The sequence below is a fragment of the Penaeus chinensis genome, chromosome 3, assembly GCF_019202785.1.
Source record: "Penaeus chinensis breed Huanghai No. 1 chromosome 3, ASM1920278v2, whole genome shotgun sequence".
In the NCBI taxonomy this organism is placed as follows: domain Eukaryota; kingdom Metazoa; phylum Arthropoda; class Malacostraca; order Decapoda; family Penaeidae; genus Penaeus; species Penaeus chinensis.
The window spans coordinates 31,658,150-31,670,649 of NC_061821.1; the positions used below are offsets into that span (position 1 = coordinate 31,658,150).

At 45.0% G+C, this 12,500-nt stretch overlaps 1 protein-coding gene across 1 annotated transcript in view; it reads right to left on the reverse strand.

Annotated features, from left to right (window-relative positions):
• Positions 1–11,450: 11,450 nt before the first annotated feature.
• The window catches only part of LOC125041623, a gene marked incomplete at its 5' end in the record, with an annotated part of 1,550 nt that continues 500 nt past the window's right edge, over positions 11,451–12,500 (reverse strand). The window contains 2 exon segments of the mRNA XM_047636683.1: positions 11,451–12,463; positions 12,466–12,500. The exon segment at positions 12,466–12,500 is cut by the window's right edge and continues 500 nt beyond it. Coding sequence (XP_047492639.1) covers positions 11,451–12,463; positions 12,466–12,500 — 1,048 coding nt within the window.

Below are 12,500 nucleotides of genomic sequence, written 5' to 3' on the forward strand. Positions count from 1 at the left end.
GAGGGAGGGAGAGGGAGAGAGAGAGAGACAGAGAGAGACAGAGAGACAGAGGCAGAGAGAGAGAGACAGAGAGAGAAAAAGAGGGAGAGGGAGAGGGAGAGGGAGAGGGAGAGGGAGAGGGAAAGGAAGAGGGAGAGGGAGAGGGAGAGGGAGAGGGAGAGGGAGAGGGAGAGGGAGACAGAGAGAGAGAGAGAGAGAGAGAGAGAGAGAGAGAGAGAGAGAGAGAGAGAGAGAGAGAGAGAGAGAGAGACAGAGAGACAGAGGCAGAGAGAGAAAAAGAGGGAGAGGGAGAGGGAGAGGGAAAGGAAGAGGGAGAGGGAGAGGGAGAGGGAGAGGGAGAGGGAGACAGAGAGAGAGAGAGAGAGAGAGAGAGAGAGAGAGAGAGAGAGAGAGAGAGAGAGAGAGAGAGAGAGAGAGAGAGAGTGAGAGTCACGGACTACGGGCTATTGGCTGCGTATATCCTCTCATCACTCCTGTTGCTGTTAGACACTGGTTCTGACACTCAGCTTCCCCTTGTTGGACTCCGTGGTGGGTGGGGGCGTGAGAGGATGAAGCACTTACCAATTCATGGAAAAAACAATCAAACACCCCCCACAGACTGAACTTACAGTTGACGAACCGCGCAAGGCCCAGACCACGGTAGTCACCATGAAGGCATATGCGCCTTCCGGTGGCAAAAGAAAGCCCCAAGCACAGGATGACACTGTCACCCCTGCTGCTAAGGTGGACAAGACCGAAGCCAATGGGTCTGTCCACCGAATAGTCAAAGATCTTGACTCGCGAGCTGGCCTCTCCAGGCCAGCAGCTAAGCCAGGGAGGCCCCTGAGTTCACAGACGGCCTCCCCGACTGAGAGGGGAGAGCAGGCTGAACCAGCCGCATCAGCTCCTGCCTCCTCAAACAAGCCCGAAAGCCGAAAGGGCGGGCCGAAGCGTCCGAGGCCGGATACCGACTCTGATGAAGAGTCGGGACCCCCTAAACGCTTCACCCAGTTCAAAGTGCCAGCTAAACCCGAAGGCTTCGACAATGCCTACCAATTGGTCAGGGCATTGGAGTTGCAACGGAAAATCCGGTTGTCGATCCGGGTCGCCCGATATCAGGGCATGATCATAATGCCCAAAGATCAAGCTACCTTAAATTTCCTCCGGGAAACGAAGGAGCTAACTGATGGGAGAAAAGTGAGTCTTTCCCCACTAATTCCCGAGGAAAAGAGAACCAAGATGGTGCTACTTGGCTTCTCAGTCTCGTACGATGTGGAGCTGATCGCTTCACACCCACAGGTCGTGCAGGCTTCCCGAATGTCGAAGGGGAAGACCCCAACCAGGCAAGTCCTGGTGACCATGAAAGGTGCCCCAACCACTACCCTTGATCTGGGTAACTGGGGCACCTACAACCTTCGAACGTATGTGCCAGAACCACTTCGGTGTTTCAAGTGCCAGAAATACGGTCATCACAAGGCTAACTGTACAGCCAAGCCTAAATGTGGTGTCTGTAGCAAGGCACACAACACAGAGGTATGCCTCAAGGCATACAAAGAGGAAAAGAGGGACACAACAGCCAAATGTCCCAACTGTGCCAAGAAGCATCATGCCTGGAGCCTGACTTGCTCTGTCAGGAAAAAGGCGGCCCTCAGGCGACAAGAGGTTGCTCAAAACCGATCAGACTTTGTTCCTGCCCCACCGGGCACCCATGTCTGGGGAAGGAACAAAAGCGAAAAGGCCCCCCGACCTCCTAAGAGGAAGGAAGCCGCCCCCCAGCCGACACCGGATGTCTCCAACAAAAAGGAGTTTCCGACAATGCCAAAGGTGCAGAAAAAGAAACTAAAGAAAAAAGTTTCTAAGAGCACCACAAAAACCTCCCCAACAGATGATCATCTCCTCTTTGACGAGGACGATATGACTCTCCTGTTAACTGCTGTTGTCACAGCAGTAGCAACAGCCCTGGGGAGGTCGAGTGAGGAGGCCGAGAAGGCAGTTTCGGTCGCCATGACGGCAATGACCCAGACTGTCGCAGCCCTGAAGGGAAGAAAGCTGACTAGAGAAAAACCAGCCTCACCCTCACCCAAGGACGAGACTCCCCTCCCCACTCCAAACCAGGCCATGCCTTCACAGGCAGAGCCAAAACAGGCTGAATCTGTGCAGCCAGAGCCAGATCACGCTGACCTTGCCCAGGCAAGGCCAGCAAGGCCAGCCAAGAAAAAGCCTGAGAGAAAAGCCGAACCAACCAAAGTCAGAGCTACCAAAGGCTCTCCACCCCCCAGTGGACCCAAGGATAGCCTGACAACAGACGAGGAGCCCTCAACTAGCGAGGACCTCGCAATGGAGTTGTCAGACTCCGACGATGTCTCTGATGTAACTATCACTGAGTAACATCATGACATACCATCTAAGCATCCTACAGTGGAACATCAATAGCTTCTCTGCAAAGAACGCTTTTCTCCAAGCAGTAGTGCGATCAAGGAACATTGACATTGTCATGCTCCAGGAGACATTAACAGTGGACACTGTTCGCTTCTCAGGGTACCATGCCTTCACACTGCCACGAACACCTGGCAAGAGAGGCTTGATCACCCTTGTGAGAGCAACAATCCCCTGCTCCGCAATAGCCGATGCATCGCACTGTGGAGATGATGTTGAATCCCTTGCCGTCGAGGTTCACCTGGCCGGGGGGCCCCTCAAACTGTACAATGTGTACAGCCGGCCACGCTGTAAAAGCTTAGACATCAGCCAGGTCTGTGCTTCTGCTGCACACGACCGAATGATCATAGGGGGAGACTTCAATGCACACCACCCCATCCTGGCTCCCTGCCGGGCACCGGATGCGGCCGGCTATCACATAGCCGACGTGCTAGAGACATTCCCTGAGATCGCTCTCCTCAACACCCAAGAGCCAACGCATGTCAGAGGAGGGGTCCTAGACCTCACCCTGGCCACTGCGACTCTGGTGGGGAGGATTGGCTGGTGTGTTGATGAGACCGTCACAAGTGACCATTACGGCACTATAACTACCCTCATGGATGCTGGCCCAGCCGAAATCCTAAGACCAAATCCAAGATGGAAAACAGACAAGGCCAACTGGCAGGCGTTTCAAAACGCCTTGGCCCTCTGTCTGAGATGCAACAATCCCCCACAAAGCGAAAATGTGGAAGTGCTCGAAGCCAGCCTGCTAAACGCCATTAATGAAGCAGCCTCACAGACCATACCCAAAACTCGGCCTGGGTCCAGAAGTCACAAAGACGCCTGGTACTTCAATGACGAGATCAGGGAGGTCAACCACAGGGTGAACATGTGCCGAAAACTATTCCGAAGGCAAAGAACCCCTGACAACCTATCCCTCCTAAGGGAAGCTGTCACGGATGCCAAGGAAACTGCCAACAGAGTCAGGCAGGAAAAGTGGCTGGAATGGTGTGAGTCCTTCGACCACCAAACCACCCTTTCAGAGCTGTGGCAACGGGTCAAGCGAGCTACCAGCCGCTCAGCCCCGAGGTGCACCCATCACGACCCCCAAGCAGAGGCTAACAGACTGGCGCACGAGTTCTCTGCGAGAACGAGCAGCAACAGTCTGCCAGCCGAGCTGAGGGCAAGACAAGAGCGTCTACAGCCAGACAGACACGCTCAGATCAGAGAAAGGGCAGCCGAACCCGATAACTCAGACGTTATCTTTTCTCTGAGGGAACTAAGGAAAGCCTATAAAACCAGTTCCAACACAGCCCCGGGCTCTGATGGGATCTCGTACCCCATTATCACCCACCTAGGACTAGCAGGTGAGCGTGCACTCTTGCAACTCATCAACAAGTCCTGGGAAACTTCCACTCTACCCCAGAGTTGGAAGAGGGCTACCATAGTTCCCGTCCCAAAACCAAAGGAGCCGGGGAAGTACCGCCCCATCTCTCTGCTCAGCTGCCTGGCCAAGACGGCTGAGAGGATGGTACTAAACCGGCTTCAATGGAAAACGGGACCCCCGCACGAACACCTGCACGGGTTCACAAGGGGCATGGGCACAGCACACAGCTTAGCCACGCTCTTAAGCACAATCAGCAAGGGCCCAGCTGTGGTGGTATTCCTTGACCTGGAGAAGGCTTTTGAACTGGCAAGTCCGCTTGCCATTCAGGAAAGCCTGATCCAGAAGGGAATCAGAGGAAAGCTCTTGGCTTGGATAGGTGACTACTTCAGGAACAGGACTGCCAATGTCAAATTCCAGGGTCACCTATCGCAGCACATGCCGCTCGAAAATGGAACGCCACAGGGTGGGGTTCTCAGTCCAGCCCTATTCAACACTTTAATGTCCTGTATCCTCAACATAAACCTCCCAGTGGGGTGCCAGATCATCTCGTATGCAGACGATCTCGCTATCACCTCCACTGGACCACGCAGCCAGAATAAAGCCCAGCGTTGTCTGGACCTCGTGTCAGAGGAGTGTTGTAGGACGGGACTAAAGATCTCTGCTGCCAAATCCAAAGCCATTACTTTAAGACAGAGAGTTCGAGGCACAAGACTGAAAATCCAGGGAGTGGAATTAGAATGGGTCAAGGACTACCTATACCTTGGGGTAAGGATAGATCGGACCCTCTCCTTCCATAAGGAGGTCCAGTACCTGGTTGACCGAACCAAAGCAAGACTGTCTGTCATGAGAGCAATGACTGGGAGACGCATAGGGGCCAGACACAAAGTACTAAGATCATTCTATGTACATGCTGTCCGGCCCATTGTGGACTATGCCTCAGTCGCTCTAATTGCTGCAATGAAAAAGCACACAGACAAATTAGAAACAGTCCAAAATGAAGCTGCCAGGATCATTCTGGGTGCCCCGAGGTGGACGAAGGTCCTCAACCTCCTGATGGAGGCAAACCTTCTCCCCCTGGACTCACGAATCGATCTAACGGCAACACAATTTCTGTCAAAGGTCATCCAGGCTCCCAGGAACACAAGCCTAAGACAAAAATTAGTCAGATGCCTCGAACAAGACAACGAGCTCGTTGCAAACAACTCCTGGCTGTCTCATACAGCCAGGGTGTTGATACGCCATCAGCTCAAAGAACAGCTTCTTGCTAAGGGCATGGACTCCCCCCACCCCGACTTTGCCGAAGCCCCGCCGTGGGCACTGAGCCTGATAGAGTTCAACATAATGAACCTGTCAATGAATAAGAGCCAATACCCCATGCCTAGCCTAAAGGCAGAAGCCCACAGGGTCATTGCAGCCATCACTCCTCCGGGTAGTAGAACATACTACACGGATGGATCGGTCGATCCCTTGAGCCACACTGCAGGCGCCGGCTTTGCAGCTAGGGATGCCACGCGATCCATGAGGGTAACAGACAGGGCAGCCATTGACTGTCTTCAGCACAGCTCACCCACAGACAACATCTACCTACTGACCACGATTCTCACAATGGCACAGAGAATTCTTGCTCAGGGTAGAAGAATTATCATCAATTGGGTCCCAAGCCACATCGGCATCAGAGGGAACGAGCTTGCTGACAGACTAGCTGCCGCTGGCAGGGGTATGCCCCCAAATCCCATGACGATAAAACCGAGCCGAAAATTACTTATGGAGAAGTGTGCCTTGGTCGGTCGTACCTTCCTACGGCAGCTCCACAGAGAGGAAACGAGAACCTCCCCCTCGGCCAGCTGGTACTCAGACGCCACAGGCTCTGAACCACTGGCACTCTCTGAAGTAAGCAACAGAGGTACCGAAGTCATTCTTCACAGAATGCGCCTAGGTTACCACTGTGCATGGCAGATTATCCCAACAATCGAACGCGATGAATGGTGCTGCAAGCACTGCGGCGAGCCGAACGCCACACTAGTCCACTACCTAGAAAATTGTAACCATACACAATTCCTGAGACATGGACCGCCCACAACAGCCGCCGTGCTGGTAAAGAGGCTATGCGAAATGCTTACACCATGGCGGCAGGAGCGCTTGCTGGCAATCCCGCCGCCACGGTAAGCACCGAGTGTCAGACAACTCAATGAGACAGCCGTAAAAAAGCTGACACAGGCCGGGCCATATCTAGAAGGCCCGGGCGAAGCTAGAACTTCGCAAACCAAACCCCCCCCCCCCCTCCCCTTTGTATGATCTATCTTTCTTTCTGTCTGAGTGTGTGTCTGTCCCTTTCTCTTGTCTGTTAGTCCGTCGATCTGCCAGTCTCTCTGTGGCGTGCATATAAGCATAATTATGTATAAACCCATTAACTCAAGATTGCGTCTGCGAACCCAAGGTAAATCAAGCTCCACGTGTTTTCCACGTTGGTAGAAACCAAGATGACAATTATGGCTGACCCCGTCAGATCACCCCCAAGCGTTGACTGGCCGGTCACGATACACCACTCAGCACTTGCTCCCAGATCATCGTATCATGTGTTCATTTATCTGTGATGTACTCTTTCAACAATAAAAAGTCAAGTCGTACTAATCTCTTATTGTTAATCACCAGTCCAACGTAGAAAGAATCCATAGACTTTTACAAACTGTTGACTAGTGTTTTTGTTGTGTCCTTTCGACTCGCAAAATGAACAAACACATCTCTGATCATTTCTCTTCCCTCCCTTCTTAAGACTTACTGTGACAGGAAAGCGTTCTCACTTCCTTACTCTGACCTGAGGTCGCATTACTGCGAAAAGATGCGGTAGCGACTATCTCTGGTCAACAACTCGAAACACTGTTCATTAAATAATTCATTTCTTTTGTTTTTAGATATTTATATTGTTTCAACTACAACAAATTCAACTCGTTCGCGTTATTTCTCAAAATGATATGTACTTCATTCTCTTCGTGTACGAGTTTCGATGACTGACCGCTAGAAAATCACTTGTCCTTACTCTTTCAGTTCGTTTATTTCTCTTACTGATTTCTATTACCTATAGCACGGACATCATATAATTTATTTTTACTCGCGACCTGACCTCACTTTCCCTTTTCCCTCCAGTCGTTCGGGCATGTGAAAGAGCCATGAGATAGACGCGCTCGCATTTTTACATTGCCCAATGGCGGCACGCTCTTTTGGCGCCAGAACGGAGCTTGTAACTTAGTTCTAAATAGATTAAATAATTGAATTAGCAAAATTATCTTGGCCTTACCATAGTGCACAGTAAGGCCAAGATAATAACGTTAGATATAACCTGGGGTTGCGTAAATCGCCTAATTGATGTATGCTCTCAACAAGAGGAAAGTATAGAGTAAAACCGAGGTTATTCGTTCATTTGGCACCTTTGATTCGAATCGGTGTGAACTTTTATTTACGTCTGCTCATAAATGTAGGACTAAGGTTTTAGCTTATCATTATTGGATGTAACCCGGGGTTGTGTAAATCGCCTAATAGATCTACGCTCACAACGTATGTGATGGTAAGTACAGAGTAAAATCGGTTATTCATTCAGTTGGCGCCTTTGATTCGAATCGGTGTTAACTCATATTTATGTCTGTTCATAAATAGAGGACTAGGATTTTAGCTAATCATTATTCGCTTATCAATCACGTACTTCTCACCCTCATGGAATTACGTGCATGTTCTAGGAAAACTCCCAGGTTACCGTGTGATTTTGTGGTAGATACCTCGTAAGGGCACCGTCATGAGCGCCCATCCCAGATACGCAGAGTAGAGTGGGTTATTTATGTATTTTTCCCGTCAACTTTACTTTGCTTCATTCCGGGCGGCAATATGAGCATAGAAACCCCCCGTCGATGGAGCCGTACGTAGTCTGACATATTTAAGCTAAACATGGCTACCTCGGTATGCTAGAATTTTGTAGTGAATCCGAAGTGTAGGTTAAATATGTGTAGATTAAATAAATTCTGAGCTGGGAAACTTTGCAAGAAGCTTGCAAAGAATTTTTCATGTAACTGTTCACTCCTGCGTACAGATGCGGTATCATTACAGTATCATTATCAGTACAGTCGCATATCATTAAATGTTGAATTCATTGGTTTTTTTTTTGTATCAATGTAATTTTCTACTTATTTCATTATTATTAAAATGAACGTTATTCTACGCACACTCACTCATTCATCCACGAAGATTTTAAAAAAAATAAAAAAAAACTTTTCATTGTTGTCATAGCTGTAGACGAGGAGATTGATTATGTATCTCTCTTGCCCATGATTTTGTGACGAGTGAAACCACTACGATCATTACTTTGCATTTCTTATTTTACATATTTGTCTTTCTTTGTGTGACGACAAATGGTTTAAGTAGATCCTCGTGGATTGCCATTGTCCTTTCCCTTATCAACTCTTATATCTATTAGATACTACTTGTAGCTCAAGTAGGTCCTTGTGGACCTACTTGAGCTACAATATATATTATTTTTGTCTCCCTCCCATATTGTCTTCTTTGTCTTTGTGAATGAATAAACATAGAACAAAGAAAGAAAAGACGAAAATGAAGTCAAAACTAACCATTAAAACTGAAATAAGACTAGTAAACGCTCAACATCCCCCCTTTCTATTGCCTTTCCTTTTCTCTTACTGACTTTCTGGTGCATGACCTGGTTCACTGACTAAGCATTAGTTGGACCGAGAATATCGGAACGGTCGCCTTCGGATGCCGTGGGAAGAAAGTCAACGGAAAGTCGCCACAGCTCGCAGCCCAGGACCTGAACGAGATCTACGAGGACGTTGAAGAATACGCCGCCGAGTCCGACCAAGACGAGGACTACAAGGAAGTCTGATGAATCCGGAGTCGAGGAGGACCTGGCCGAGACCTTCGAGGATATGTGGACATCGAGGATGGATGGATTAACCAAGGGCAAATCAAATGGCGCCTCGAGGGCGAGGCCCGAGTAGGTAGGTGGCCGAGCGATATGGCATTCATATAAGCATGATCATAAGCCATTAGCTCAAGATGTTGCTTGCAAATCCAGGCTAAATGAAATCCAAAACCTGTGCCCCAGCAGAAACCAAGATGAAAATTATGGCTGACCCTCTCTGACCCCGTCCGATCGCCTCCAGATGTCATGAATATTACCAGCGCCTAGCACCCTAAGGGCTAGCCGCACACCGCACTCCAACTTCCAGTTCACTTACTTGTGTTGCACGCTTTCAACAACAGAGAGTCAAGCCATATGTACATACTACTATTACTGCCCAACCACTCTCTCTCTCTCTCTCTCTCTCTCTCTATCTCTCTCTCTCTCTCTCTCTCTCTTTCTCTTTCTCTCTCTCTCTCTCTGACTTATGTCTTATGGAAAGCACAATAATTGCATTGTACTTGATTATCCCCGTGATGCCCATGATCGTTCATTGAAGTTCATTGACTTGTTAGTCTAAACTCCGCACAAATAGTCCATGAAAACTTTTTTTTTTTTTTTTTTTTTTTTGTTGTTAACTTGGTGTTGCGCTTTTTTTTTATGAATATTTATATGTATAATTTGTCTATATACTTATTTTCGTTGAGATTTTAATGTTTCATAAGTACGATTTGCTTTTGTGTGTTGTATAACGGTTCAATATCTGCGTATATTTTTTAAAGAAATATAAACAGAGAATGGTTCCGGAAAGCATTGATTGATGTTATGCTTATTCATTGTAAAAAATGATTTATGATAAATGAAAATATACTTATGTAATAATAATGATAGCTGAAATATAAATATTTAAAGTTATAATGATAATAATAAAAATAATGTTAATAATAATAATACAAATTATAACAAAAACTATTAGGCCTACTACAAAAAACATGAAGATATTAATGATAATATATTGATAATAATAATGATAATAATAATAATAATAATAATAATAATAATAATAACAATAATAATAAAACTAATAATGAAACTAAAATGATAATAACAATAAAATAATGTTAATAGCAACGATAATATTAATCGTAATGATAATAATATTCAATATGATCATATTAATAACAATGATATCAGTTATACTGATGATAAAGATAATGATAATAACGATAATTATAATAATAATAATAATAGTGATGATGATAATAATAACGGTAATAATGATAATGATACCAATAATAATCATAATAGTAGTAGTAGCAATAGTAGTAGTAGTTGTAGTAGAAAGAATAATAATAATAGTATTAATGATTATGATAATATTGATAATATTAATGATAATGATAGCAGTAGCTGTTGAAATAATAATGCAAATGTTAATAGTTGAAATAATTATAGATATGGTAAGGTAAGTAGCGATAACGATAATATAAATAATGATGAAAATCATTGTAGTAATAATGACAGTAATGATAATAACGAAGATAATGATAAAGATTATTACAGTTATCAGTATTATTATCATAATGATAATAATATTAGTACCTCTACTACCACTATTGATACTGCAACTGCTACTGATACTACTATAAAGAAATGCAATGGTAAAAGTGATATCAATGGCAGTGGCAATAAGAGTCAGAATGATAATAATAACAATAATAAAAGTGTTAATAATAATAGAAATACTAATAGAATAATAATGGTAATATAAAAAATATCTTTATAACATATATGATAATAACAGTGATGATAATAGAAATGATAATGATGATGATAATGATAATAATACCAATAATAGCAATGATAATAGTGATGATAACAATGATAATAATAATAGTAATAATAACAGTAATAATATTACTAATAACAACAATAATGATAACAGTAATAATAATAATAATAATAATGACAATGATGAAAATGAAAATGATAATAATAATAATAATAATAATAATAATAATAATAGTGACCAAGGTATCTCACGGTATATAAGTTTATATACATCATACGTAGCTTGATATTAAGAATGATAATAATAATAATGATAATAATACTAATGATAATGATAATAATGATAATAAAATAATGGCAATTGTAATAATGATAATGATAATAATAATAAAGATGGTGATAATAATAATAATAATAATAATGATAATAATGAGAATAGTGATAATAACGATAATAAGAATAACAATAATAATAAAAGTGATAATAATAATACAAAAAATAATAATAATAACAATAATAATAATAATTATAATGATAATAATAATAATAATACTGATAATGATAATAATAATAATAATAATAATAATAATAATAATAATAATAATAATAAAACTGATACTGATAATAAAGAGGATGATTAAAACAACGATGATAATAATAGTATTTATAATAATAATATTAAGGATAATGATAAGATAATGATATCAGCAATACTGATAATAAAATGATAATGACTATAATAATAATGCTATGAAAGGAGAAAACACACTACCGTGTTGATACTATGGTATAAAAACCCACACTGTAAAACTAGAATTAATTGAAAATGAGACTACAGTTTCGGAATCCACCTGGATTCCATCTTCAGGTCTGAGGAGGCAAGGAAGAGGAGGGGGTATAAAACAGAGAGAGGAAAGGCAACGCAGAGACACGGGGCAGGTGAGGACAAACGAACGGAAACGAAGGGAGGTCAGATTAGGTCGGAGGGTCGGGCGGACTGTGTGAAGGGTGGCCGGCATACGGGAGAAGGCGAAGGATGTGGGAAGCGAGGAGACTGTCAGCAGGAGAAAAGCCGCTGTTCAGGTTGAAATTGGGAAGCAGCTTAATTAGGGAAGATTCCACAAGTCTGCGGACGTGGACGTCAGCGGAAGGAAAGATAATTCGCGCCGCTGACCAGTCCATCAGATGGCCTGTATCCCACGGATGGCAGAAGTGAGCGTTGTTGTTGTGCCCCCTGGAAACAGCGTACTTATGTTGAGACAGGCGCTTAGTGAGACTGTCGCCCGTCTCGCCAAAGTATTGTTTGTCACAGGAGGTACAAGGAACAGCATAGGTGCCCACCTTCGAGGAAGAGGGTGGGCTGGTGTGGACCAGGTTACGGCGGAGGGTGTTCACCTGGCGAAAGATCAGCCTGCAGTTGAGAGTGTGAGGAGGGCGGCGGAGAGAGTAGATCTCCTCAGTGTAGGGCAGGCTGAGAACGGGCAGTTGAGGAGTCTCTTTAAGGGGGAAGTCGTGGTAGAAGGTACGCCGTGCCCTGGATAACGCGGCGTCGAGAACATGACGAGGATAGCCCAGTTTGGAGAACGAACGACGCAGGAAGTCGATCTCTCCATCCAGGTATTGGGGGTCACAGATACGGAGGGCGCGGAGGAACAGCGAAGTGGCAACACCTCTCTTTACATGGAGGGGATGGTATGAGAAGAAGTGTATGTACATACCACTATGCATGGGCTTCCTGTATATGGAGAAAGAAAAATGTTCAGCAGAGCGATGTACCAAGGTGTCCAAGAAGGGGAGCTTGTTGTCAGCCTCCCTTTCCACCTTGAAACGGATGGAAGGGGAGAGGGAGTTCAGCTGGGTCAGGAAGTCCGAGAACTGGGCAGGGTCATCAGGCCAGAGAGCGAAGACGTCGTCAACATACCTCAGCCATACCGTCGGACGAAGGGAGACGGAAGGGAGAAGTTCGGACTCGAAGAATTCCATAAACACGCCAAGACCGGAGAGAGGGGAGACCCCATGGCCACG